Genomic DNA, 27,945 nt, shown 5'->3' with positions numbered 1-27,945 from the left:
CTGGGTCTCGCTGATCTTCCTTCCTGTCAGCGCGGGGCTGGTGACTATGCAAATCGAGCTGAGGGATCCGCCAAAACCCAGCAGCGTCTGACCCCCGGAGCCACAGCCGGGGCTGGCCTGGTGGGATGCTCTGTGCGCGGACACTTCCCTGCCTGCGGATGCTTTCTCCCAAAAGCCACAAAACCGGCCTCAGCAACATCCAGACTGCTGTGAATTCCCTTGAAGCAAAACCAGGATCTCACCCCGGCCTGGGAGAGCCGAGGGGTTTTGCTACATAACCCCCTCACTGGCCAGGAACGCTGGGAATATCCCATGGAAGAGGCTGGAGTCGCAGCTCTGTCCTTCCTTGGGTTGTGCAAAGAAATAATTCCATGAGTAAATGTCTTGAAAGAGTAGAATAAAAGGGTAGGGATAGCCTGCCTTTCCTCCAAAGCCCTTCTCCTGCCGTTTCTAAATGCTTCCTGGAATTAGGATTTGTCTCCAAAGAGCTGGATCCCATCCCACCAAGGAGCCAGAGCCACCAGCGCAGCAGGACCGGCGGGATCTCCCCTCCCCAGCTCCACACAGGCAGGTGGGGTCGGTCATTATTTTCCATTTTTGTTCTACAAAATCCTCAGTTTGTAAATACTATAAAATTTCACTGGCATTCAGGCAGATGGTGGCTAATGGAGCTCTCGTGGTGGAGAGCTGGTGGGGGTCAGGGTGGGCTCATGGCCACTGAACTGTGTTTGGGGAGGAGAGGTGGGGGCAAGCAGGGATTTGGAGCTCCAGACACCACTTTGGGCTGTGTGTCTCCCACAGCTTTGCTCTCTGCCCATCCCAGGCTGTGCCCAGTAAAGGATTAAAATCTCTCCTCTGGCAAGTTTTCGGTCTGTTGGTAATTTCCCGGTCTGGAGGGTGGTTTCAAGAGGAGCTGGTAAATCCCAGCAGCCAATCCCTCACATCCAAAATGACTGTGCAGAAACCCCAGTCAGGGCTGTACCTCCTGCTTTCACAATTCAACATTTACCTTTATTAACACATCGGAAATAATTCTTTGCCACTGTGTATTACACGCCCCTCACACGTTTTCTGGCCTGTTTACTGGATTCAACCCCAAATTTCTCAAAGTATTTATTTACTAAACTTGACCTATGGAGTTCCCGGCAGGGTGGGTTTGACCGCAGCCCCTCTGGAGCTCGCAGGGGAGGTGAGAAAAGCTCCAGGGGTGACTCTGTTTGTTGACTCGTGCGGTTGCTTGGCAGGAGGGTGCTCGGCGATGGATCCTCAGCTCAGACCTGCACAGAGTCACCTGCCTGGGGACAACGAACGGCCCCAGCTCTAGAGGGAGCAGCAGGACGCTCCTGGGGAACAGCTGTGTTTCCACAACACAGAAAGGCAGAAAGACCTCACAAGTCTGGGAGGCTTGGGGGAGTCCCCGGGGAGGAAGGGACACAACCCCGAACCGCCTCCCAGAGGGGTACGCGGTGGGTCTCGGCTTTTAAGCCGGTTTCCTGAGGAAGGAGCAGGCAGATGGGATGGGATGGGATGGGATGGGATGGGATGGGATGGGATGGGATGGGATGGGATGGGATGGGATGAGATGGGGTGGGGGTGGGGTGGGGTGGGATGGGATGGGATGGGATGGGATGGGATGGGATGGGATGGGATGGGATGGGATGGGATGGGATGGGATGGGGTGGGGGTGGGATGGGATGGGATGGGATGGGGTGGGATGGGATGGGGTGGGGGTGGGATGGGATGGGATGGGGGTGGGATGGGATGGGATGGGATGGGGTGGGGTAGGATGGGATGGGGTGGGGTGGGGTGGGATGGGGTGGGGGTGGGGTGGGATGGGATGGGATGGGATGGGATGGGATGGGATGGGATGGGAGAGGAGCCCCACGCAGGCGGTGGCGGCGGTGGGCGGGGCCGGGCACTGGTGGGCGGGGCCGGACGGGGATGGACATCTGAGCCCCCCGGGACGGGCACGGCCGAGTGCAGTCGGGTGGAGACGAGCGGAGCCGAACACAATCGGGTCACGCCGAACAGATGAACGCACGCAGGTCCAGCCCAGCCGACTAGACCCGAACCGAGCCGAACGCAGCCGGGCCGAGCCGATTGGACCCGAACCGAGCCGGGCGTAGCCGATTGGGCCCGAGCAGAGCCGAGGTGAGGAGCCGTGTGAGGGAAGACGCGCCCGCTGCCCCCTGGGAGCAGAGATGGCTCCGCAGCCGCTTCGCTCCCTTCTCTCCTCCCTCCCTCCCGGGACCGGGCCGGGGGCTGAGCCGCAGCCGTGCGACTTCTCTGCTTCTCGCCCCGTCAGAGCCCCGGGACCGCCCGCTCTGCCGCATGGCCGGGAAGAAGCTGATCGTGGTGTTCGGGGCTACCGGTGAGTGCCCGGGGACCGGCGAGGAGGGCGAGGGGCGGAGGCGTCGGTGATGCCCGAGCGCCTGGGAGGGTGAGGAGTGCGGGGAGCGAGCGGCGGGGCTCGGTCCTTGTGGCAGTCGGGGGCTCCGTCCCGCGGCCCCAGCGCAGCCCGGAGTCCCGGGGACGCGGGGCCCTGACCGGCTGCTGCTGCTGCTGCAGGGGCCCAGGGGGGCGGCGTAGCCCGGGCGCTGCTGGACGACGGCACCTTCAAGGTGCGCGCGGTGACGCGGAGCCCCAGGAAGAAGGAGGCAGAGGAGCTGAGGCGGAGGGGAGCCGAGGTGGTGAAGGCAGATCAGGACGATGAGGCATCGCTGGAGCAGGCCTTGGCGGATGCCTACGGAGCCTTTATTGTCACCAACTTCTGGGAGCACTGCAGCAAGGAGAAGGAAATCGAGCAGGTACCTGTCCTGACATTAACTGGGACCACGAGCAGAATGATCTGGCAGGGTGGATCAGGAGTAGCATCAAAGTGGGGACAGCTCTTGGAGCGGCCATGGCAGCCCTGATGGTTTGAGTGGCCAGTCCAGAAAACCCCAAGGCCTCACAAACACCAGGTCCCAGTTCTTGCAAAGCCAGGACTTGTTCCCTGTTCCCTTGCAGTTGCATGGCATCAGGGTCTGGTGCCTTCAGGGAGTTGTTAAATTTGTTATGGAGAGCACTTCCCAGGAGTTGCAGTAGCAGGAGTGGGAACACTTGGCTCCTCAGAGCCTTCCCAGGGCAGAGCCAAGACTGTCACTGCCTGCAGACCTGTAGCTCTCTGTCCTTGCAGGTTTGTGGCCAAAATCCTGCAGTATCAGAGATCCCAAGGGTGGTGCTCACCCCAGGACAGATTCTGCAAGATGGCAGAGTTCCCACACCTGGATGGCAACAAACAAAAGATAGGATAGGTTAGGGCAGGTATGTTTGCCAGGCAGATTCTTTATGCTGCTGTTTGCATGTTTGGTGGAGCAGTGAGCTCCAAAGCTGGAGAGTGTGTGGTCTTTCTGAAGTAGGGTGGGGTAAGGAGAGGATTTGGCTCCACCTGGACAAGTCACTGTGCTCAGCCCTGGTCCCAGCTGAGGGCTGGTGGGAGTTGGATCCTCCCCAAAGGGAAGAGGGGGTGTGGGGAGGATGGGGATGTCCCATTCCCCTCTTCATGGCCGGTTCCTCCCTTCGCCCAGGGACGGCGTCTCGCTGACCTGTCCAAGCGCCAGGGTCTGTGCCACGTCGTGTTCAGCGGCCTGGAGAACGTGCACCAGCTGACGGGGGGCCGGCTGGAGGTGCTGCACTTTGATGGCAAAGGCGTGGTGGAGGAGTACTTCCAGAAAATTGGGGTTCCCACCACCATCGTCCGGCTGCCCTTCTACTTCGAGAACTTCCTCTCCATCTTCAAGCCGCAGAAGGCCCCGCAGGGAGACACCTTTGTCCTGGGTAAGCAGGAGCTCTTGCTCTGTGGGTCGCTGTCCTGTGACTGTCCTCATCTGCTCCCACTGTGCAGAAGCTGAGGGGTGGAGGGATTGCCAGGGCTGTGGGCTGGTTGGGTGAAGAGACCTCTACCAGCTGAATTATATATATACACCAGCTGGTCTTCAGACCTGTTCAGTGGCCTGCAAGAAATCAGCAAGATCCTGGACCTGTTTGTGGTGCTGAGGGCTGTTCTGCAGATCCCCAAGTGCCTCTGGACACCCCAAATGCCTGCATTTGGGATGGTGGAGGTGGTGGGGCTGCAGATCAGGTGAGTCACGGTGCTGCTCTGGTGTCACAGGCTCTTAGCTCAGCCCTGCTCTCCTGCCTTGCCATGCTCTCATCCCTCCCTCACCTCATGTTCAGAGGCTGGGTGCTGAACCTGTACCTGTACACTGTACCTCCTCAGAGCTGGGCTGCACTTCAGCTGGGATCAATCTCTCCATACAGAGCTGCCCATGGGGGACACCCCAATGGATGGGATGGCTGTGGAGGACCTTGGGCCTGTTGTGCTTTGCCTGCTGAAGTCCCCAGGGGAGTACATCGGCCAAGTGATAGGACTCAGCACGGGCAAGCTCACCGAGGCACAGTACGCTGCCATCCTCTCCCAGCAGACGGGCAAGACTGTGACAGCCAGCAAGGTAGGAGGGTCCCTTGGTGTAGGTGATGTTCCTGAGGGACTCGTAGCTCATTTTGGTACAGCCCAGCACTGGTGTCCAGGCTTAGTCCCGCTGCCCCTGGGTGTGGCACAGCTTGGCACCAAAACTGCCCTGTTGGCATTGCCACCAAGCTCATGCTCGTGGAGCACACAGATGTGCCCGGGCAGGTCTGTGCCTGGCTCCAAGGGATAACTGAGCTGGGAGGTATCCCCAGGAGCCAGGGATGGGCACCTACACAACAGATCTCTGCTGGGTGCCCTTCCCTTCAGCAGGGCTTCCCTCAGGGCTTTGCTGTGTCACCCTTACAAGACTTGGCCTCTGTGCTGTGCCACCGTTAACAACACCCCTGGCCACTCCCTGCCCCTTTGTGGCTTATTTTTAATCTTTGTTTGCATTTCAGTTGTGCCTCAGGCAGTCAGTACAATGGATGAGGGGTATGGCTGTTCCCTGTTTTGAGAACAAAGTGCATTTCATTAGAAACAAAGCCCCGCTGATGCTCTCTGCAGGTTCTGCTCTCCCAGAAGCACAGTGATCCAAACACCCTTGTGATTCAGGCAGGGAAGGAAGGTTTTGGGGTGCCAGGTGGCAACCTGGATTATCTCCTGGACCACCCAGTTTCTAGAAACCCTCAGCCATAGCTCTGGTGTGAGGAAGGGCTCTCTCATAGCTGCTTCAGGCCCTGGCCAGCTGTGTGCCAGAGCTGGGTGCTGGCCCTAGGCTGGCTGGGCTGGTTCTGCCAGGCAGGGCCGCATCCTTTGCCCAGCCCCAGCAGCAGTGCCTTGCAGAGCCCTCCTCACCAGTGGTGATGCTGTAACAGGCTACTCTAACAGAGCCCTCACCACATCACCTCACAGGCTCAGGGGGAGCCCCAGCAGCCTCTGATCAGTTTTTTTCCCCAATTCTCTTGGCAGATCTCCCCTGAGGAGTACGAGAAGCAGGATTTCCCCGGGGCCAAGGAGATGGCTGCCATGTTCCGTTTCTATGCCCTAAAGCCAGACCGCAACGTGGCCCTGACCATGAAGCTCAACCCCAAGGCCCGCACCTTCCAGCAGTGGGTGGGGGACAACAAGGATTCCTTCTGAGCCTCCCCTCCCTCCTCTTCCTCCCTGGTTTCTGCAGCAGGTAGAGGGACCTGGCCGAGGAGGTGAGGTGCCCTGAGCCCTGCTGCCTTCCCAGTAGTGCCCCAGGGAGAGGCTGATCCTGCCCAAGTTGGGGAGAGCTTGGCCCACAAGCTGGTCCATGTGTGTGCTTCTGCATTGTGGTTGAGACTATTTAGGCAGCTGGAACAAGAGGAAGGGCTGTACAGCACAGGCAGAGGGGTGGCAGAAGCGCTACCTTTGCACTCTGTCCTCAGGGAGGCGTTACTTTAGTCATTCTGGGTGTTTTAGGGTGGTGGGGCTTGTTTTCCCAGGATCACCGCTTTTCCCAGGCAGCTCTGAGCATAGGGCACCATGTGGGGGGCTGGAGGTGTGTACCCCTGGGCCCCAAAGGCAGTGCCTTCATGGCAGGTATCCATGGCCAGGGCTGCTGCAGGCTCCTGAGCAAACTGAAGACAGAGATTCTCCATGGATGTCGTTTGGGCACCGCAGGTGAGCCACTGGAGAGATGGAGGCTTACTGTCACCCCAGCAAACAGGGACTGCAGTGACTTCTGTGAGTGAGTGTAACACAAAAGCTGAGCTTGATTCCTCAAGTCATACAGCTCTGGCCATCATCCTTGGGCTCCTAGAGCTAATTTCAAACACTACAGGCTCCTGGAGCTAATTTCAGTCACTGTCCCTATGAGTTGAGATAAAACTCAACTTTTTCAAGACTGTCCAAAGTTCAGTGGTAAAGCACCCTCCCCCCCCCATGCCTTAAGTACTGCTCAGATTGGGCAACTTTGTGTTTAAAGTCAATCCTAGCCCCCAGCAATGCCCGAGCCATTCAGCCCTGTGCCCCCCTTGTCCCAAAGACCTTCATTCCTGTTACCAGGTGAGGGAAAGGGGGTGACAGACCCGGTGGAAGAGTAGACAAGGCAGCAAGGCACACCATGTGTTAAATATCTTTATGAAGTCCATCTTATTTACATGGGTACAGAATCACTTTACAGAAGTTTAATCAGGAGGCAACGCGTGCTTTATTTCAGCAAATTAAGAAGGGCAAGACTACAGCACGTCCCTGTTTAACTGGTGTTTAACTGATTAGTGTGGGCTGATGGTACCTGCACGGTATCACAAACACAGCAGGCTACAGTAACCATGGAATACTCACTGCAAGAGCTCAGCTGCATCTGGAAGGAGTGATCCACCTCACTTGCACTCTCACACATGTAAAACAACGATGCTTTGACCAATCCTTTATGCTATGGGTGTTGCACTAAGGTAATAAAAGATTTTTGTCCCCCAGCTGACAAAGGGCTCAGTGGTCGACTTGTACCAGTTCAGAAGCAACAGCAGTTGTGTGGCAACTTTAGTTACTTGGGAGATAAACCTGAGGCAAAGTGCAGATTCCATCACTGCTCTGTGCAGGCAATCAGCAGGATAGAGAAAGCCCAGGGCTACGAGGGAGCCAGGCCAGCTGGGCTCAGACAGTGCCCAGCCACAGGGAGATTCCACTTGGAGCTGTGCAGGGCAGCAGGGCTGTCGTGAAGACAAGGTTAGACCTCCCTGACCCACCAAGTCTCCTGGGGAGTTCAGCAAGCACACCTGGCATTCCAAAGGGCACCTGAGTGAGCAGCTAGTGGGCTTGGGCTCCACACAGCAAACTGCTGCTCTGTGCTGCAATATTTATTTCACATTTCCTCTGGTTTGGATTCTAAATAATACTTCAACTTTTACCAAATAAGCTTGCAGCAGCAGTAGGGTTGTGGAGCAGCCTCCAGAGAGCCACACTTCTGCAAAGCTGGCGTTTTCCTTCACTGCCAGTTCCTGGGACAGTGGGTGGGGTTTGTATCATGGTGAGTGTTGGTGCCTCGGTGGTCCATGGCCTCTCCAGCTGGGATTCTTGCTGTGCTGCTGACTGACATCCTGTGTTCTCCAGAGCCTGGCTGCAGAAAGATTCACCCCCAACTGCACAGATGACCTGCTGCTGCTGGCTCCTAGTTCCCAGTAGAACGCTTTCCTGCAGTTGAAGTGAGGAAGGTTAAGATTTCCTGGCTGTATCAGCACACAGCCCACTTTGGGAGCACCTCCCCTCCTGAGCTGCTGACACTCTGTCAGCCTTACAGCACAGCCAGGTTTGAAACCTACAAAGATGCAAAGCTGAGCCCCTGGAATCCAAGACTCTGTGTCTGCCGTCGATGATTCCAAGTGTTGGTGCTCCCTCACAATAGGTCAGCACCAACTGGAGGCACCTGAGTTACACTGCAGCGATGCATGGTGGGGTTTGCTGTGCTCTGTGACAAAGGCTGCCTCCTCCCTGGTGCTGTAAGCCCGTGGCAGTGGGGGAATCTGAGTGTGCCACCACCAGTGGCTCTGCAGCCCATGATTTGTGTGGCAGAAGCCAGTCCCAGTGGGACCAGCTCATGGGAACATGCTCAGTGCTTGGAACTGGGCACAGCTACAGCAGCAGAGCTGCAGGGGAGGCCAGCCAGCTCCCCAAGGGTGCACCCAGCATCTGTGCTGCTGTTTGCTGCAGCAACAATGCAGTTTAATCCCTGGCTTGTTGCTCCAGGTCCCAGGGGACAGCTAGGGCTGTGCACACCCACGGCTGGAAGGCCTGAGGCTAAGTGAGAAGTAATGCTGTGCTGTTGTGCTTCCACCTCCCAAGAAGTGCTCAGTGTGGGGGAAAGACGACAGTGAAACACAAGAGGCCTCCTACCTCAGATGGGGTGTCAGGAGGTAAACATTTTCTTAAGTTTGGAAAGGAATCCCTCCTTGTTCTCCTCAGCCTCAGGCCTATGCCCGCCTGCGTCAGCGCTAGCCTTGGCCCTGCCACCTGGATACAAACAGCAAAGGGCCGCAGTCAGAGACATCTCCCACCAGGACCAGAGGGGTGTTTTAGACAGGGAATGGCCAAGAGAAGGCAGCTGGTTGTGCTGCACCCTCACATCCAGGGCTGCACGTGGCAGCAAGCCACAGGACTGGATCCCTTTGCAGTGGAAGCACTGCAGAGCCTGGATCCCAGAAGCGGAACAGCTCAGGGACTGGGCTGTTCCCTTCCCCTCTCCCCAGCCCTCCAAGTGGTGAGGGAATTCTTGTGCTGCACAATTGAGTCAGGGACCCCACAGGCTTTGGAAACAGGTTACTTGGAATTGAGAGTCTGCCACTAAGAACAAGTGGTGAACTTGATCACAGCCAGCCAGGACTTTATAGGGTTAAAAAAGCTATACTGGTGGTCCCTGAAACAAGTTCTTCCTGTTTCAAGGTTGTGTCCTTGCAAAGCAGTGCAAAACCACACCAGGAGCCTGATTTGTGTCATTGCAAGCAATGCTCAGACTGTATCAAGCACAAAATTAACTCATGTAGAATGAAAACGGCTACAAGTATTTCAGACCAACTGTCCAGATAAGGAATGTTAAAACTGTCCTGTATGAACAGGTCCTGAGAACTCGTTTGTCCCTCCAGAAGTGGCTATAATGAGAACAAAGGAGACCTCTTTGCTAATCTGCTTTTTTCTACAGTAAAACCATCAATAACAAGATCCCAAACACCCCCTCAAGCTTTCTTTGTGCACAGAGAACGCGGAGTCTGGCGCTCCCCATCCACGCAGGGCTGGGTGCCGGGCTCGGCCTGATGCAATGGAATGAAATCCCGAGGCAGGACACGCCTCCCTCAGCACAGCCTGTCTCTACACTGCAACCTACTGGCGTTGTTTTAACCCACCTTGCTGCTTCATCATGGTAAAAACCAGCAGGTTTGCTTTTTAAAAAATTAGTTTGAAGAGTGTTTTTTTTTCTCTTTGGCACATAAATGCCTTTAAAAAGCTGGAATGGAAATTCAGTGCTCAGAGCTCTCTGCCCTTCCCCCAAGGCTGACTGTAATGTGGGAAAGACATAATTTCTGTGTTAGGAAAGCACTATAGAACAGACAATTGGGAAATATTTGGCAGATGCTGCCTTCTAATATCCTGCACTTAAGCCTGTATTCCTCACACTTTGGCATGTAGTAGAGCAGACCCGAGTTCCTGGGATCATTCAGCAGCTCCAAAAGGCTCTCACCTTTGCCTAGTCATAAATGCCCTGCTTGGTTTCAAACCAAAATCCAACAGGCTTGAAGTTCATTGTTCCAATTAAGCAAAGAAAAAACTGTTTTCCAGTAGCAAGAGACAAAGCTCCTTCCTTAACTATTTTACCATGTGTTGTGCCTTTAGCTGCTGCCTCTTCCAAGCACCTCACCCCTGAAACTTAAAACACAATTGCTGAATCTCAATTTTCCATCTGGAGCTGGAGAGCAGCTTCACAGAGCTCCCAGCTGCCTTCACTCCTCCCTCACACTGGACGCTGTCCACTGACCAGAGCTGACACTGGCACTAGTGGACACTCCTACCCCAGGTTTCCCCACATGCACAGAGCTCAGGCTGACAGCAGAAACCCCCATCAGCATTCCAGGAGAAACAGGCCTGCTGTGCTCAGAAGCACACTGGATTTGGATCAGACAGGAAATTGGCCTGAAGCACATTTGCTTTTCCTGCCTCTGCTACCAAGGCAAGTCCTGGCACAGGGGAAGCAGGGAGCAGGAGGCATTCATCAGCACAGCTTGTCTGCACCCTGCAGTACTCAGTGCCTGCTCTCCGTTCACACGTGGATTTGCCCAGTAAGTACTGGAATACTGGGAAAAGGCTGTTTCCCTGCTTTGTGCTACAGCCTGTTAACATCACTCTAGAACGATTTCCATAGTAGCAGGCCGTGCTGCCACACAGCCTCACCGTGACCCTGGCTCACCTTGCTCCCCAGGAACGCTCAGGAAGCACTCTGCAGTGCCACAGCAGCTCCCCAGGGAAGGGGCAGGAGTTCCCCCCGCTCACCTGATGCTGTGTTGGTGACCCCGTTCACGGTGCCGTCCACGTCGGCCTCGTCCTCGGCGTAGCTCATCATTAAGGCTCGCTGGCGATCCGTCAGCCTCCTGTGGCACCAGGACACAGGGGTTAGGGATGGCCTGGGGACAGGGGTCCCACAGCCCTCCCAAACCTCCCCCAGCAGCCCCCACGAGAGGCAGGGACTGGAATACAATGTGTAGGAATACACCTGGAATCCCGATGGTACTCTTGAAATGAGCCACCTATAAGGAATTATCTATAAAGAATTCTCAGTGGAAGAGGAGGGACAGAACCCACTGCATTTCACCTCATGGAATTTTCGCAACTTCTAAACAACATTTGTTGCAAAAAGTTTTTAAGATTTCACAGGAACTTGTTTTAGCTCTACTTACTGAGGAACTTTTATCTTTATGTGGATGTAGTGGTCTCCGTAGCCGTAGCTGTTGACCTTGGGAATGCCTTTCCCACTCATTCGAATTCTCTGGTCTGGCTGAATACCAGGGGGTATCTATAAACACATGGGTGTCACATTTATTACTCAAACATTTATATAATAACTACACATCTATAAAAATTATCCTCTTCTCCAACAAGCTTCAAAGTGGGATGGGAGACCGCTGGTATGCTCATCCCAAAAGCTAAGCCAGTAATGATGGAAAAGCTTTTGAAGGAATAAGTAAGCCTGTAGCTAAGACACAGCCTGTAGCCCTCAGATGGGATTTGTCCAGCAATCCCTTTCTTTCCCTGTCCCTACACAGCAACAGGAAAGGAGCTGTAACCAGGCAGATCACAAACTACCCAAGGCTCAATCCTGAAGGAGTCTGAAATACAATACTGGCAGACTTAGGTTTTCCCCACCTTTGCAGCAAAGGAGAAGCCTCTGCTGTGCCCCACTGATTCCTGCCCAGTATACTGGTACTCACCGTGATGTTGATTGTCTCATACAAGCCTTGACACCGGGCTGTGCCTCCCAGCACAGCCTGAGCTACTGAAATCAGGAGATCTGAGTGGATGTCAGCTCCGTTTCGTCGGAACACAGAGCTCTTCTGAACCTGCAAGGCAGGCAAGTTCCAAAGAGCAGTAAGCACACTGTGTTCTCCTGGTAAACTGCTCCCAAGGGTCTCAGGAAAAAGCTATACCATCCCCAAAGTGCATGGCTAAGAACTGTGAGTTAATATTTGGTCTTCTAGTAAAACACAGATCTTGACATAATCTAATTAGCCTAAGGATTGGAAAGATCCCTGCTTCCTACCTCAGGAACTCCCTCCCCTAATCCTGCTGTTAGCTTATCTGTGTCACTGTGGTTCTGCAGAGACAGACACTGCCTTGTCCAGCACCCTGAACAGGGGAAAGCCAGAAGTGAGGAGGAAATGAAGCACCTTTGCAGTGGCCTCAAAAGCTGGAAGAGAATTAAACCCTCCTGCACCACAAAAGAGGTGCTGAAAATAATTTTCTCCTCAAGACAGATGTGTGTGGCAGGATTCTGAGAGGAGAAGAGGCCCAGCTACAGCACAGGTGGCAAAGCAGCCTCAAAGGTGAATCTGCAGAAGGGCACTTCACCAGGCAACTCCCACAGCTCTCCTCAGCACTGCCACCCCTGCCAGCAGACAGCTCCCTCACATTTCCAAGTCAAAAACTCGAGGCATGAAGAACCTACTCTGCATTTTGACTCACACTACCCTAAGGGCCTGGTCCTGGAACAAGCAGCAATTCTTCATTAACAGATTCAAAGTTACCCCCTTTGCTACAATGCAGATCTCCTGCTGTCTCAGAAAGTTCACAGGGATCTTATTACCTCAGCTGTTCCAAAGGATCACTGGCTCTTCCTCCTCTGCCCATTCTGCAGTCCTTTCCCAGGCAGTTGGGAAGGGAGCAACCAACTTAAATAATAAACCAGTGCAGGATACATACCCTGAACGTAATGAAAATTTCTTTCTTCCCCACAGGCATCCGAACTGTCTGCCCGTCTTCAACACCTGCAATCAGAACAGGAGGGAATGCGACCTTGGGTTATAACCCATGTGTGACATGGATAGCTACAACTCTTGCCAATCCCAAAAGCTGGCCACCACAGCCCAAAGGATGAGGGATCAGCACATGTTTATACCTCTGAGGTGATCCCTATGCCCCAAACAGGATTGTTACTTCAGTATCTACAGAACTCTTTACAGAAATGCATTGGATTAAGGAACACAGCAGCCTCCAAAAGCTGCAGGAAAATTACAGGCTGCTCACCCAGGGTGGTCTCAAAGAAGCAAGTCTTAGTCCCATCACTGAATTCTCCTCTCTGGTGAGGAAGGCCATCAGCACACCCCTCTGAGCCGAGCCAAGGCTTTCAGGATTCCCACCCTCTCCCCAGGCTTCATCAAGGACAAACGAAAGACCCATGGCAACAAAACCTTTGGAGATTCACTCTTCAAAACCTGCCTAGGAGGACCCAGGCAAGAACCAAAGCTCAGGAAGGGCAAAGCAAACATTTATATCCATGGCGAGAAGGTCCATCTCATCACTAGCCTGTTCCAATGCCAAGCTCTCAACCTGCTTTGGTTTAAAGACCATTTCTCTGCAGCAAAACGTTTTACACTGCTCCCCCATTTGTACCTGGCAGTGGCAGTAAATAACTACAATTCTTTAAGAGAGAGCAGCAGACAAGTACAACACTGACCAGCTGGCACAGGAACCACCACTGTCTTCTTCTGCTTGGTCTGCCCCGTGCCCCGGCACACGACACAGGGCGTGGTGATGATGGAGCCGCGGCCGCCGCAGCGCCGGCACGTGGAGCGCATCACGAACGGGCCCGTGTTGATCGTCTCCTGGGGAGGAACAAACACACATTGGGCAAATAATGAGCACTGAGATGGGACTTTTCACACAGCACGTTTGAGCTCTAATCACACACACTCCCTGTCAGGACAGAGACATCCTTCAGCAAGGGCTGGAGCAGAAAGCTGGCTCTGAAATCCAATCACCATCGCATTCCGGTTTTCACTGAACACCACCACTACTGCAAATGTCACGTGGTGAGGGGAAGGAAAACACACCACCCTCCACATCTAGGCTTTAATGTACAAGGAGGAACAAAGCTCCTTACAGTCCTACACATGTCTGTGTTCTGATGAACCCAAGGACAATCCACTTACATGAATTACTGCCAGTGTCCAGGAAAACCTTATGGTGACTAAGCTCTGGACTGAACCGTGAGAGCCGCCCACCACGCTGAAGCACACAAGCAATCAGATGCATGGAAACCCAAAGCCTGCAGCTCTAACATTACCTGCACCTTCTTATTTTATGATTACCCTTGGGTTTTCACCACCTTCTTTGACCCCCAAAGTCAAAAGATACCCAAGGAATTGGGTATCTTTATTGCCCAAGGAATTTCAGAGCTGTTACATGATATTCATATGGTTTGTGTGATGTGCAGTAGCAGAGGATCCAGCCTGAAGGCTCCTTTTTTCAGCTGGGCACAGCACTTTTTACACAAAGAAAATCTTCCTAGTGCCTATTAGCATCAAGCTGACATCAACTCGGCTTTACCCGAGATAAGCTGATGAGTGTGGTGAGAATTTTTCACCATGAAATGAAGTGACTCTCCCCAAGAAGGGAAAGCACAGCAGAACTGGTGTCCTGCTCAGCACTTACCATGCCTGTGCCATTGCAGTAGTGACAGCGCTGAGCTTTGGTGCCAGGTTCATGTCCTTTGCCATTGCAGCGCTCACAGGAGTCCTGGATGTTCACCACGATCTCCTTGTTAACACCTTTTGCAGCTTGGGTGAATGTCAGTTCCATGATATACTGCACAGGAAACACAGATATAGATCCATGACTGAGGTGTGACAGGCTCTTAAGGAGACTGAGAAGAGTTTAGGCTAAATACCAAACAATGCTTAAAATAGAAGTCATTAGTAAAGATGATTGATCAAAAGAGCAAATTCTTATAAGAAAAAGGTAATTTTTAGTAAACCAGGAGTACCAAACACCAAACACTTCTGAAGACAACACATGAACTGTCACCACTTAAAGGAGCATTTAGCTGCAGCACAAAGAACAAGACAGACTTCGTTTTATTATGGGCCTCACTGCAATGTGAAGCTAATTAAGTTGCAAAATTAAGCCAATTAAGCAGCCAAATGTATTGCTGGAAGGCCTGGTTTATAGTTACAAGGTATTTTGTGGGTTTTAGCATTACAGATCAAAGCAGGCATATGTAAATCAACCTGCAGCAGAAAAGATGCCTCTACAGTGACGGAACTGCTCGGCAGCACTGAGCGGTGTCAGTAAACACCAGAGAAGTAGCTCAAGCCCAGAAAATATATCCTGTCTGGAGGTGTGGGGTGTGTTTCTGCACAGCTTAGCACAGCTATGAGACTCTCCCCCCATGCCATGGGACACTCACACACTGACATTCCCAGAAATAACTCCTTGCTGAAGCTCTCGCTCCCAGAGCGCTCTGTGACAGAAGCTGGGGAGAGACACTGGTTTGAGTTTCCCATTGCATTCCTAAATAAAGGCACCTCCTACCTCCTGTGGCTGGTCAAAGACACTCTGAAAATCGCCAAAAGAGGATCCCGAGAACTCCCCAAAGATCTTCCTGAAGAGCTCCTCGGGATCGATGGAGGGGCCACTGCTCCAGTACTGCCGCCCCGCGCCAGCGCCAGCCCCCGCCGCGCCGGCCTCAAAGCTCGCCGTCCCGTAGGCATCGTACTGCTTCCTCTTCACCTCGTCACTCAGCACCTGGGGGCAAGGAATGGGGCCATGAGGGGATTGTAGGATCCAGGAGAATCCCTGGCTCTGGTCTCAGACCTTCCTGCCATCGAGAGGGCTCACCCAGCTCTTAAACCACGGGAGTTCGGGACAAGCTGCTGCTTCCATGGTGTCTCTTGGCTCACCAGCAGAAAAATGACGAGATCTTACTAATTTATAAAAAGCAGGAATAACTTGTATTAAGCAGCTGATTATTATTATATCAGCTGAAGAGTGCTGCAATGAAAAAGCAGGGCTGGGGGAGCACAGTGAAAGTCCCTCTGTCTCAAACACCTGCTGACAGGTTTTTTATTTGATTATTTAAACTGACAATAATTCTATGGAAGTGACATCCATGCCAGTCACTACTAAGGAAGGACAAAACTGAAAGAGCCCGAAGCAGCTAAATCAGATACTTGGACCAAGTAATTTCTTGGGACAGACACGCTCCAAACTGAAGTGCATCAAAAACCAGCCATGGTTTTACAGGAAATGTTTCCCCTCATCTACCTTCCAATCTTTTCTCCTTCTCACCACAATAAAATCCTGCTATTACCTCATAGGCTTCTGCCAGCTGAGAGAACTTCTCCTTCGCTTTGGGGTCGTCCTTGTTTGTGTCAGGGTGGTATTTCTTTGCCAACTAAAAACAAAAACCAACTATTAGGGACAGGCAGGAGCTATTACTTTAGCATAACTCACATGCCAGGAAAAACACATCAGGCAGAGCCTGGCATTCACTAGATGCATTCCCGGCAACTAAAACCTTTCATTTTCCTTTATCAACCCAAAACAAGGAACTACAGGAACTGCTCCTGATCTTCGCAGCAATCCCAGATCCTTCTGGAAGGAGACACGCGATGACAGCACAGGCAAACCACGCTTTGGAAGAAATCCCCAAGGCCATGTGCTGAGCTCTCCCACTGCCACCTCCCCTTGTCTCCAGCGGCTCCAAACACGTGGATCTCAAGGACGGATTTGTTCCGTACCACACCGAAGGAGCAGTGGGCAGCCCCGGCTCCTCTCCCTGCCCACGGGGCCCTGTGCCCGGCCAGTCCGGACGCACCTGGTAATAGGCCTTCTTGATCTCCTTCTGCGTGGCGGTGCGGGGCACCCCCAGCACCTGGTAATAGTCCTCCTTGGCGCGGGCCGCGCTGCTGTGGAAGGCGGCGGCGGCAGCGGCAGCAGCGCGTTTCGTCCCTGCAGGAAAGGAGGGAGAGGGACCGCCGTGAGGGCCGGGCCGGCGGGGCGCGGGTCTTTTCCCCCGCCCGTGTCCCTTCCTCCACACGGCCCGGCCCGCCCGGCCCCGACGCGCTCACCCGCGGCGCAGAGCCCGGCACGGAGCAGCAGGAGGCGGCGCGGGGCGCGGGCGGGCGGGGCGCGGAGCCCGCGGAGGAGCAGCAGCAGCGGCGGCCGCGCGTTCCCCGCACCGCGCCCCGCGGCCGCCCCGACCCAGCGCGACGCGCTCCCGGCCGCCATCTTGGCCCGCGCGCGGCGCTGCGCCTGCGCACCCCGCGGCGGGGACGGGCCGCGCATGCGCACAGCGCCGCGGCGGCGGCTGCGCCACGGTCACGCATGCGCGGGGCTGGGCTGGGCCGGTGGGGACGGGGCGCGGGGGGCGCGGAGCCATGGCGGGTCCCGGGGGGCGCGGGCAGGGAACGCGCGGGGACATGGCTGGGGACAGCCGGGCACGGCCCCCTGTGAGACCCTCGTGCAGCGGGGCTGGGAACCCTGCCCTCTGCTTTGTCTTCGCGGTCTGCGCCCTTCCAGGGCTGCTCTTCTTCTCCCCTAGCAGGTGAAATATCTGATAGAAGTGGAATAAAGGCTCTGAAACTACAGCGACTGCAGTGACCCAGCGCCCACACTCACACAGCACCCGCCCTGGCACAGCAGGCTGGCACGGCACCCACCCTGACACAGCGCCCACACCGAGGCAGCAGCTTTTCTCTGGAGAGGAGGAGGACGATTCGTGCCAAGCGTGTCTCTCTCCCGCCCTCGTCACCGGGGCTGGCGCCTCCGAGCGCTCCGGTTCGGGCCTGCGGCGCGGGGGAGGCTCAGCCGGGCTGAGCGGCGACAGGGCCGTGCCAGCTCCTGCCGGCTCCTGCTGCGCACACGCCGCTGTCACGGCCCGGGTGAAAGCAGGGCAGGAGGGCTGGCCTCCACCGGCGTGGGTGACACCCGGGCTCCACCGGGCGTGGATGACGCCACAGCCGGGCCCGGAGGGCTCAGTGGGCTTATATCCAGCGCTCCCTCCTCCTCCTCCCTTCCCCTCAGCCGTGAGTACACAAAGGTCTCTGTTTGCCGCCGGCTGCGAGGCCGTGGAGGGGGGCGAGCACGCTGAGCCCACGGGACTGGAAACCTCCCGCTGTCCCCGTCCTCGCTGCCCAGAGCCCGACGGAACCGCTGCCCTTGTGTGGCAGGAGAGCTGGGTGACAGCAGGGGGGCACAGCACGGGGTGACCGCGACCTTCTGCGGGAGGCGAGGAAGGGGCTGGGATCCCTGGGACCGCCGGGCAGACATCCCGGAGCTGGCTCCGACGCCGGGGCTGGAGGCTCTGACGGGAGTCCGAGGAGCCGGGGCCGGGGGTCTGTGCCCCGCTCACGGTGACAGCGGGGACACGCCACACACGGGACACACGTGGGGCGAGGGGTCCGGTGGGGCCGGTCCAGGGGCGGGGCTCAGGGCGGGGCTCAGGGCAGGGCGGGGCCCCGGGGCGGGCGGAGCGGCGGGGCCGGGCCGGGCAGGGCAGGGCACGGTTCGGTGCGGTACAACCGGAGCGCCATGAACCGCTTCAAGGCGTCCAAGTTCCGGCACACCGAGGCCCGGCTGCCCCGCAGGGAGGTGAGCGCTGCGGGACCCGGCGGTACCGGGGGATCGCGGGGGCGGCGGGGCCGGGGCTGCCGGCGAGCAGGGACCGGGACAGACTCGGGGACAGGGCAGGACCGGCCCCGCCCCGCGGCACCGGCAGGGCGCGGCTCCGGGCCCCGCAGCTGCGGCATCGCCGGTGTGGCGGGGCCGTGCCCGGGTCTCCCGGCCGCGGTGCGGGTGCGTCGCTCGGGCGGCCCCTCCTTGGCACCCGCTGCTTCCCATCCCGGGGTCCGCGGAGGATCCCGGCTCCGGGGCGTCCGCAGGTGGGGCTGGTGGGGAACCCCAGCCCTCTCCTGGGGTGGTGCAGCCCCTCCGGCCGGGAGCGGCTGGCATGGGGTACCCGTCCCGTGGTGGCTGCTCCCCTCCTGCTGCTGGGCATGGCTGGCACAGGCGGTGCATCCCCGGTTCTTGCTGCCCGCTGCCGTTCGGTATCTCACCCGTGCTCAGCCCTCCCAGGATGGCCTGTGCGAGCCAGGGAACCATGCAGCGAGTGTGAAATGCTGGGCCTCGCTCCTGCCACCCCGCTCCTGCCACCCCGCTTCCGCAGGCACAGAGGAAGTGCTGGGCCCCACGGGACGGTGCTGAGCTCCATCACCCTGGCCATGAGCTGTGGAGCTCGGCTCTGCTGAGGCCAGGCAGCTCTGGGGGTCTCGCTGGGCAGCACAGAGCCATGTGGTGCCCAGCTCTGGCCTCTGCTCCGTGAATAACCAGCCACAATCATGCCAAGCATCGTGATCCATCCTGGCGCGGTGTTGGCAGCAGGTAGCCCTGCCCTGCTGTCCCCCAAACCACAGAGCTGGGCCAGGGCAGTCTCCCAGGTCTCTGTCCCTACGGGTTTGGCAGGGCAGGGACAGACATGCAGGGTCAGGGCTGGATGAGTCACATCAAGGAGCGTTATCGGGACACAGCCCTTGTGGGGGCTCCCCGAGCTGGGCACCCTTCACCCAGCACCTCCTCAGCACCGTGGCCATGAGCGAGGCTGCTGCTGCTCCCAGCCCTTGGGTGTGCACACACTCCTTCCCTGTAACTTCTCGGACGAGTTGTCCTTGCACCAGGCTGGCCTGGCTTGCGCTCACACGCCTCTGCAAATCCAGCAAGCACCCAAAACATCCTCTGGGCTTCATCTGCAGGAGGGGACATGGTGCCCCCATCCCCATGGCGTGCCAGCCTCAGCATGTCTGCAGACCAGGTGTCAGGTCGCTGAAATCACAGTTGGATGAATGTTTGGCTGTGAATCTCAGGGCTCAGATGAGTCACTGGCAACGGGCAGTGTGTGTGCCTGTGGGATGTGGGTGCTGGGACACCTGGCTGTGCAGGACATGGCATCTTCCAGGCAGGGGTGTCCCCGTCACCACTGCCCTGGTGTTGGTTCCATGGTGGGGGAGGCTCGAAGGGACAGCGTGCTCTCACCCTGGTGTGCAGGGAGGGATCTGCTGTGCAAGGGGGCCTTTCCAAAAGGCTTTTCCCATTCAGGCATGAAAGGTATCCTTGGAAGTGAGGCCGTGCACTCCCCGTAGGGCAGCAGGTGGAGAAGGAAGTCTTGTCACCAAACCCATCTCAGGTGTCACAGCGGGAAGCTCTGTTCTGTCCCCAGCCGAGCGCCTGTTTATGGAGGCACAAGCAGACACCCGACCTGGTCGGATCAGGAAGCGCAGTGTAAACATCAGGGATCACATCTGAGTCTTCTCTTCAGGCTGCATCTGCAGGGCTCTGCTGGCAGATGCCCCTGGAGAGCTCCCAGTTTGTTCTAGGGATGGAGCCAGGATGGTTTCATGTGCTTTCCTGGCCGTGCTGGCACGCTGCAGGGAGGATCACTTCCTTGAGGGCTCCTGCCTGTGTGTGGGGAAATTGTGGGGTCAGGATGGACCAGGTCTGTGAAACCTCACTGCAGGGGTCCTGCGTGGTACCCCCGGGTGCTGGGAGCCAGATGTGACTGGTGTCCTGCTCACTGAGGGCCCAGTGCAGGGTGATGGGATGCAGATAGTGGGACCCTTATTCCACGGTCCTGCTCATGGTCCAGACCCGTTCCCCATCCCCACTGCAGCCACCTGCCCACCTGCTGGGTGCAGGGACAGGAACCTGCCTTTGGCAGGAGAAGGGTTAACAGGTCTGCACTGAGCTCTGAGGAAAGGAAGTGCTGCAGGAACCACTGCTCACTGTCAAGCCTCAAACGGAAGTTGTGCAAGGAAAGGAAACCTGGGGCTCAGGGTTTCCCTTCCCTACGAGGGTGTCAGCCCAGTTTGTGGGGTATCCACTGCTCTGGACACTCACTGCAGCTCCGGGGGCTGCTGTGGGCACACAGGCCTGGTGGAACACCTGCCATTGCCACTGCCAAGGGTTGGACTTGGCCCTGGGTGTGCCAGGAAGCTCATGGCCCTGGTGGCCACTTGAGGTGGGGTGTCTGTGTCGCCTGGAGTGGGTCTGGCTGACCGAGGGTGTCCCAGGGCCCCACGAGGGCAGTGCTCAGCCCTGGGAAACACTGCAGAGCGGGCTTTTGGTTTTGGAGCTGTAATGCAGCTCCTTGGCTGTGTGTCCGTGCAGGAAGCGTGCTGCTGGAGGTGTTCATTGGCCTCTGTCAGCCACAGCCTGACCCCATGGTGCTTCACAGCCCAAGAGCTTTTGTCCCATCCAGATTCCCTGGCACCAGTTTATTGCAAAGACCTCTGAGCACTTCCCCCAGTGGCACAGCCCAGAGATGGGACAGTCTGGGGGAGAGGCAGCACCGGGAGCTGGGATGCTCCTGTGTCCCAGCCTTCAGCCCCAGTGAGGGGCTGTGCTTTGTGACAGGAGCGTGAGCAGCCACATTGCCCTGGGACACCCCAGAGGGTGGGATAATCCCACTGGTATTGGCAGTCTCCAGGTCTCCATCAGCATGGGAGCTCCTCTGGGGCTGAGGGTCTCTGGCTGTGCTGTGCCAATGGTCTGTTGTGTCCCCTCCAGCCGTGCTCTGGGCCCTGCCATAACAAGGCAGCTCCTGACATGGTTTTTCCTTCTCCATCCCAGGCCTGGATCGGGGGTATCCGAGCAGGCTCCATCACATCCTGTGGGAACCACGTGAAGGCCAGCTGCCGCTGGATCGCCTTCAATGCCGAGGCACCCGGTGAGGCACAAGGGTCCCCAGCGCTGCTCGGGGAGCGGGATGGATTTATTCCAGTGGTCCCTGTGGGGCTGGGTGGTGGGTCAGTCCCCCAGACCGCAGAGGCACCGGGGTGAGGGGAGGAGGCTTTCCCTGAGATCCCCTAAAAGTCCCACACCTCTTGGCTTGCATTGCAAAGCTGGGTGCCTCTTGTGTGTCCCAGGCTGGGGGGATTCCTGGGAGCATCCTGTAGGTGATGGACGGGCTGGTGGGCGGCTGGTGACCTGCTCCTGTGCCCTCTCCTGCAGGTGTGCTGGGCATTGTGCCGCTGGAGTGTGAGGATGGGGGCAAGAGGACCATATCTCAGCTCTGCTGCCACTCAGGTGGGTGTTGGGTGCCACCTCCCACCTCCACAGGATGTGTTTGGCCCCGTGTGGGCTGTGTGGGGGGCTGTGGTGGGCTGTCTGCCAGGCAAGGGGCATGGGGACCTGCCAGGGACCATCACCCATGGACAGGGTGACACCAGGAGGGGCTGTGCCAGGCTGGAATCAATCCATGTTCCTTCATCTCTCAGAGTGCAGTGAGGCCTGGACACGTAGCTCTTCCTCACACCCTTCTAGCACAGCCTTTCCACATTACTCACAGCACACCCTGAAATTCCCAGTACACCCAGTGCCAGGCTGGAGTTGGCATCACCACGGCTGTACCCGGCTCTAGTGGGAGGAACAGGCTGGACCAGCAGCTCTGATGTGGGCAGAGGGAGTGTGGCAGGGAAGAGGCAGTGGCAGCATCGCTGCTGGCAGAGGAGCACGGCTCCGCCCTGCCCAGACACAGGGAGTGGTGGTGCCCACCTCAGGGTGCCCCTCTCCTGGTGTTGGAGCAGCAATACCAGCCTGGGGGGCACTGACCACCCATTTCGCAAAAACTACACCAGAGCAGCAAGATGGGAGCTGGTTCCAGCACCGCCTTCCTGCGCGCGTGCCCTGGCATGGCTGCAGGGCTGCGCAGAGTGCCCAGCCTGTGCCGCCTCAGCCCCTGGCACCAGGAGCTTCCTCAGCTTGGAAATGCAGGCAGTGAGTTCTTCTGCTCCCTGGGGAGTGCCAGAGGGGTGCACAGGAGGCAGCGCCACATCCACGGCTTCCTAATGGGATCAGCACAAGTCCTTTGAAGCCGGCTGTGCCAGAGCAACGCTTCCGTGGCAGGGAATGGATTTTCTCTCCTCCCGGGTGGATGCAGCCGAGCAAGCTGCCTGCTCTTCATGCCTCCCGGGCCTGTCTCCTGGAAGCGGAAAAGTACACAGTGACCTACTTTCCTGAGCGTGCCAAATGCATCCGAGGGGCTGCTGCTGCTGCTGGTGCCAGCCTTCATCCCGCTGGGCCCTGCCGCCGGGAGCATCCCTGCCGCTGGCATGCCGGGCCGGGGTGTTACAAAGGGAGCCTTGTCACCAGCACGGCTCCAGCAGGACATGGCACAGACACCCTTGTGCTGTCCGTGCTGCTCCCTGCGCCCTCTGGGGGTGTCGGTCCATGGATCAGGCAGGGGGATGCCCCCTCCAGGGTTCCCATCCCTGCCAAAGGGGTGCAAGACCCTGAGGGACAGAGTAGAGGGGCTCAGGCACTCACAGCAAAGCTGAGCTGCTCCAAAACACCTCGATGGGGCTGGATCTGTCCCCCACTGCTGCTTGTGTGTGTGTAGGGAAGGAATCCCAGCTGGGAAAAGCAGAGAGGCAGCCACACTGTCTGCAGGGGAAGGTGGGGACAAACTTCTGCCCTTCTCCTTCCAGATGTGGTCACAGACTTTGACTTCTCACCCTTCGATCAGCTCCTGCTGGCCACAGGCTCTGCTGATGAGACGGTGAGTGCTCGGTGACAGGGGTCCCAAGGGGACACCTCGTGACACCCAACGTGTCTCTGGGATTCACTGCAGAGCTGGAGTGATGGGAGCAAGAGGAGCACGGGGTGGAGAGTGCCAGCTTGGGGAGAGCGGAGTGGGACATCCTCAGGGGGACAGAGCAGATGGTCAAGGATCAGCCTTCTCCCATCTGGGACCTGATCCCACTGAGCTGCACTGAGGGATCACCTGGTGTCCTCAGGGACCAAAGCCTGGGAAAGCAGCGAGCCTGGGTGGAGCACTGCCAGCACTCAGCTGGCTCCTGCTCACCTGCCTGGGGACTGACCACCCTCCTCTCCTGGGGCTGCAGGTGAAGGTGTGGCGCCTGCCCCAGAGTGGCCAGGACATTCCTGGTGGCGTGGGGCTGACCCTGGGGCCCAGGGGGGCCCCAGTGGATGCGCTGCAGTTCCACCCCACGGCGGACGCTGTCCTGGCCAGCGGTGCAGGGAAGAGAGTCACAGTCTGGGACCTGGGGCAGCAGCAGCCCCTGACAGGTAGGCAGGGCTGTGACTGCCCATGACACGTCTCTGCCCCGTGTGCCTGCCCCGTGTGCCTGCCCCGTGTGCCTGCCCCGTGTGCCTGCCCCGTGTCTCTGCCCCGTGTCTCTGCCCCGTGTGCCTGCCCCGTGTCTCTGCCCCGTGTCTCTGCCCCATGTGCCTGCCCCGTGTGCCTGCCCCGTGTGCCTGCCCCGTGTGCCTGCCCCATGTCTCTGCCCCGTGTCTCTGCCCCGTGTCTCTGCCCCATGTCTCTGCCCCGTGTGCCTGCCCCGTGTGCCTGCCCCGTGTCTCTGCCCCGTGTCTCTGCCCCATGTCTCTGCCCCGTGTGCCTGCCCCGTGTGCCTGCCCCGTGTGCCTGCCCCGTGTCTCTGCCCCGTGTCTCTGCCCCGTGTGCCTGCCCCGTGTGCCTGCCCCGTGTCTCTGCCCCGTGTCTCTGCCCCGTGTCTCTGCCCCGTGTCTCTGCCCCGTGTGCCTGCCCGTGTGCCTGCACAGTGCCTGGGCTCAGGGTCTGACCTCAGTGTCACCAAACAGGCAGCTCAGGTGGCTTTTTGGGCAGGGCCCCACAGCCCCTTGTGCCTGTGTTCCCCTACGCTCTGATGCAGTGGTGTGAAATGCTCCGATACTGCCCAAGGTGTCCATAGGAGCTCTGCTGGGGATCCCCTGGGTGACAGGTCCCTCTCCCTGCATGTCCCAGGGCGTGGGTGGATGTGAGTGGTTGCTGACCAGCCTTGCCAGACCTCAGCCACCCTGAGGGGGAGAGGAGGTGAGTGGCAGCACAGGCCTGTGGCTTTCCCAGGGCTCCTGCTCTTTGTCTCCAGCTGCCAGCAGCGCAGGGATGCTCCCTGCACGGACACAGCAGTGTCCCACTGGGTCCTGGCTGCCACCAGCCCTTTGGAAAGGCCAGGTCATTTCTCCTGGGAAATATTCTGGGGGGGAGAGTGATGGCTCCTGCCCTGTCTGCAGGAGGGACCCTGCTTGATCTTGGCCCTGACCCTGCTTTATCCCAACAGTCCTGGATTCCCACGGGGACCAGCTGCAGAGCCTGACCTGGAAGCGAGACGGCCACCTCCTCGGCACCTCCTGCAAGGTGAGCAGTGCCCAGGGGTGACCTTGCTGTGGCACGGCGTGGATGGGCTGTCTGCCAGCTGCTGGATGCACCCTGATCCTGGGGAGCACCCATTTCACAGATTCCCAGAATGGTTTGGGTTGGAAGGGCTCTTAAAGCTCGTCTCGATCCACCCCCCTGTCATGTGCAGGGACACCTTCCCCTAGCCCGGGGTGCTCAGACTCCATCCAGCCTGGCCTGGAACACTTCCAGGCATGGGGAGCGTGGAGGGACGGTAAGTTTTGGGGTGGAAAAGGGCAGGAGCGGGGTCAGCGAGCCCGTGGGGAGGCGGGCAGGGAGCAGCACTAGATGGCGCCGGCCGCTCGCTGCGGGAGCGCCGGGAACGCGCGGGGCCGCGCCCGGCGGGCGGGGCGAGCGTGCAAATGAGCGTGCAAGGGGCGTGTGCAAGGGCAGCGTGCGAGCCACGAGCTCCCCAGGCCGTGCCCGGAGGCTCGGCAAGCCGGTCTGAGCACACAGCCCCAGCCAGCCCCAGGCTGGAGCGCAGCCCGTGCCGTGCCGAGGGAGAGCGAAGGGTCTGCGGGGGAGCCCCGGGGGGAGCCCGGAGCCCGGCCCGGCGAGCGGAGCCAGGCTGCTGGATGAGTCGCAGTCCCAGCTCGTGGCTGGAGCCCCGTGCCGAGCGTGCGGGCTCAGGGCGTACAAGCCCAAGCCGTGGCAGCTGAGGTGCAGATCAGCCCCCGTGCCGTATGGCTCTGGCTGGCAGAATGCGTGCTCCCCAAACAGCACCCTGGCAGCAGGGCTGGCACCCGGGCACCCCCTTGCTGCCTCTGTGCCCTGCCAGCCTTGCCAGAGGGGGTCCCATGCCCCATTTGGTAGAGGGGTGCCAGGCAGGAAAGGGCTCGTTCCCCTACCACTGTCAGGATGGCATCTGAGGGTCAGGCTCCAGCCCTGGCTCTACTTTGAAGGCTCCCTCCTTCTCTGGGACCAGTGTTGAGGGTGTTGGGTCCTGGTGAGGCTCCGGGGATGCTGGAAGTCCACCCCTGCCCGTGATGTGGGAGGGCACAGTGCAATCCATCCGTAGGGATAGGCACTGCAGGCAGGAGAGTGATGGGCCGGAACGGGAGGGCTGCTCACTCCAGCCTTCTGCCTAATGCATCCTGACATCCCGCTGGCCCCGAGGTCCTTAACCCTCCTCTGTTTTCTTTTATCTCACCAGGACAAGAAACTGCGGATCTTTGACCCCCGAGCCGGCCCAGCTGCCTCTCAGGTACTGTCCTCTCTGGATGTGCTGCAGGCAGCCCTGCCCGACCCGTTGCCTGCAGGGGCGTGGGCTTTGGTCCCCCAAACCATCCCAGCCCTGGCTGGGCTTGGGAGAGGCAATGTGGAGGCAGGGGCTGAGGGCAGGGGCAACAGGGCTGTCCTCTTAACCCTGATGGGGTTTGGCAGGAGTGGCCCCTGCCCTCCCACCAGGCCAGGGAGCACTCCCAGAGCAGCAGCACGTGCCAGGCGAGCTCCGTGGGTGTGAGGGCTCTGGGCTCTGCAGGCTCCTGGGCTCTGCCCTGCCCTGCGGGAGCTGAACCAAAGGCTCTTGGGGATGAGGACCCGCTGAGGGCGAGGGCTGGGCGGCCAGATCTGCACAGCTCAGCAAATAACAGTGATTAGGAAATAAGTAGAGACTTTAAGCCTTGACGTCAAGTTCAAACAGCCTCTTATTAGAGGTTTCCTGTGGTTTGGGGGCTCTGGCTGCAGAAGGGGCTGGAAGCCTTTGGGAAGGGAGGGGTGCAGTGGAGAGCAGGGTGAGATGGCTGCAGTGGACTCTGTCATTCCTGGTGGGTCTCCTGCTGCCTGTGGGCTCGGGAAGCCAATGGCCTCTGGTGCCAGTGCTCGGGCAGAGTGGTGACCCCAGGCACTGACAGAAGGGAGCCGGAGCTCCAGAGCTGCACCAGGACTTTCCACCTGCTCCTGCACATAACCCAGGTGCTGAGCTCCCCTAAGGCCCCTGGGTGCTTCCTGCAGTACAAATGATGCCCTGACCCTTCAGGAAGCCTTATAAACACCCCAGCACAAAAAATAAACACAAACCCAGTGGTGACACGTGTGGATGAGCCAGAGCAAAGTGCTTCCAGCACTCCAGCGGCCGCCATGATGCTGTCCCGCTCCAGTTGCCACTCAGCATGGCTGGAAGATCCCACTCTCTACTCCAAAATTTATCCACCACCGGCCCCAGTGCTCCCCTCCCCTCCTGGCCCCCCTTCTCCCCCTGCCAGACCTGTCGGCTTGTCTGATGGCGGAGCTGTGAGTGCGATGGGCTCGAGCCAAGTCTCCTGGGGAGGGTGGACTCTGTCTCGCTGAGCTATTAAAAATAACGTGTGAATGATGGTGGCTGTTCAAAGCAGGCAGTTCACTTCCCTCCACTGCTGTCTGATCCAGCCTGGGGCCGGCACTTCACGTTTGCCAAGAGAAATATGCACCTTCACTGCCGCGGCCCTGCCCCGGCCGGCTCGCAATGGATGGAGATGTTTAGTCTTGGAGAAGTGCTCTGCTGAAGGGGAAAACTTTAAAATGCCATAAATCCTCTGGAAGTTTGTGCAGGGCTTGCTTAGCCAAGAGGAAAAACGCTCCTGGGTTTTGTTCTTTTCTTTTTTCCCCATTGCTGGAGGGCTGGGTTAGTTGGAAAGGCTCCTTCTCCCCCTGGGCCAGCACGGTTACAGCACCGGGTGATGCCGGGGTCGCCGTGCAGTGCCAGAACTTCACAGGCTCTGTGCTTTGAAGTTGCCTGGTTTTTTGCAGAGGTGAGCTGCTGGATGCGTTTTCCAGCTGCGCTGGCCCCCGCAGCACCGTGGGCTGGGTTTCCTTGCAGCCAGCACAGGGTCCCGCTGCCGGCTCACCCCGGTCCCTCTGTGGAGCCGAGAGCTGGCCCCGGGCTGCTCCTCCGGCTGGGCTTCTTAATTTGCCAAGCCTGCCTCATTAAACATTCCTTTTTTTAGAGCAGGGGAAAAGAATGAGAGGGAGCTAAAATAAGAAGCTCAGGGAGGAGGGGTCACTCCTCCTAATACCTGGTGCTGCTCTCAGGTACCATGGATGTGGCACACATGGGGTTGGGGACTGAGGGTGGGTGACAAGGAGGGTGACTGGCAGGCTGCCCACACCCTGTGGCCATGTCCCCGCCAGGGCCTGACCCCCTCTTCCCGGCTACGCCCGTGGCAGCTATTTTGAGCATATCCCAGCAGCGGGCAGACGTGTGTGACGCAGCATGGCCGGGGTCTGGCTGACCCCATGGTGTGCCTGGTATGTACCCAGGGCCATGATTTCCCTTGGGAGAGCAGTGGCCTCATCCTGCTGG

General features: G+C 58.2%; 3 protein-coding genes across 5 annotated transcripts in view; 2 read left to right on the top strand and 1 right to left on the bottom strand.

The window, feature by feature from the left end:
• The first annotated feature begins 1,940 nt into the window (after positions 1-1,940).
• Positions 1,941-6,902, top strand: NMRAL1 (NmrA like redox sensor 1). Of its 2 annotated transcripts, XM_048320876.1 has the most exons (6): positions 1,941-2,151; positions 2,306-2,371; positions 2,569-2,807; positions 3,570-3,819; positions 4,303-4,493; positions 5,423-6,902. In XM_048320876.1, exons 2-6 carry the CDS (start codon positions 2,332-2,334, stop codon positions 5,591-5,593), a joined length of 891 nt encoding a protein of 296 aa, XP_048176833.1. In that variant the 5' UTR covers positions 1,941-2,151; positions 2,306-2,331; the 3' UTR covers positions 5,594-6,902. The 2 variants fall into 2 exon arrangements, with proteins under 2 accessions (XP_048176833.1, XP_048176834.1); XM_048320877.1 differs by lacking the exon at positions 1,941-2,151 and having other exon boundaries at positions 2,162-2,371.
• On the bottom strand, positions 6,543-16,744 carry DNAJA3 (DnaJ heat shock protein family (Hsp40) member A3). Its single transcript, XM_048321240.1, has 12 exons — positions 16,528-16,744; positions 16,275-16,408; positions 15,768-15,851; positions 14,990-15,202; positions 14,111-14,263; positions 13,134-13,281; positions 12,380-12,444; positions 11,392-11,520; positions 10,861-10,976; positions 10,457-10,554; positions 8,312-8,428; positions 6,543-7,612 (listed from the first exon to the last, which is right to left on the bottom strand). The coding sequence occupies exons 1-11, from the start codon at positions 16,742-16,744 to the stop codon at positions 8,325-8,327; spliced, it is 1,461 nt and encodes a 486-aa protein (XP_048177197.1). The 3' UTR covers positions 6,543-7,612; positions 8,312-8,324.
• Positions 16,745-17,246: 502 nt separating this feature from the next.
• Positions 17,247-27,945, top strand: part of CORO7 (coronin 7) — a 36,308-nt gene continuing 25,609 nt past the window's right edge. The window contains exons 1-7 of one of the 2 annotated variants that reach the window (XM_048320484.1): positions 17,247-17,484; positions 21,080-21,176; positions 21,461-21,535; positions 22,936-23,006; positions 23,353-23,536; positions 24,550-24,626; positions 25,819-25,869. In XM_048320484.1, the coding sequence (XP_048176441.1) occupies positions 17,407-17,484; positions 21,080-21,176; positions 21,461-21,535; positions 22,936-23,006; positions 23,353-23,536; positions 24,550-24,626; positions 25,819-25,869 (633 nt within the window). In that variant the 5' untranslated portion in view covers positions 17,247-17,406. Of the gene's footprint in view, positions 17,485-17,927; positions 18,050-21,079; positions 21,177-21,460; positions 21,536-22,935; positions 23,007-23,352; positions 23,537-24,549; positions 24,627-25,818; positions 25,870-27,945 lie in introns of those variants that run through there. The other variant, XM_048320485.1, reaches the window with a different exon arrangement.

The sequence above is a fragment of the Corvus hawaiiensis genome, chromosome 16 (assembly GCF_020740725.1).
Source record: "Corvus hawaiiensis isolate bCorHaw1 chromosome 16, bCorHaw1.pri.cur, whole genome shotgun sequence".
Lineage (NCBI taxonomy): Eukaryota > Metazoa > Chordata > Aves > Passeriformes > Corvidae > Corvus > Corvus hawaiiensis.
The sequence above is the reverse complement of the archived record's forward strand: the minus strand, read 5'-3'. Positions and strand labels throughout refer to the sequence as shown.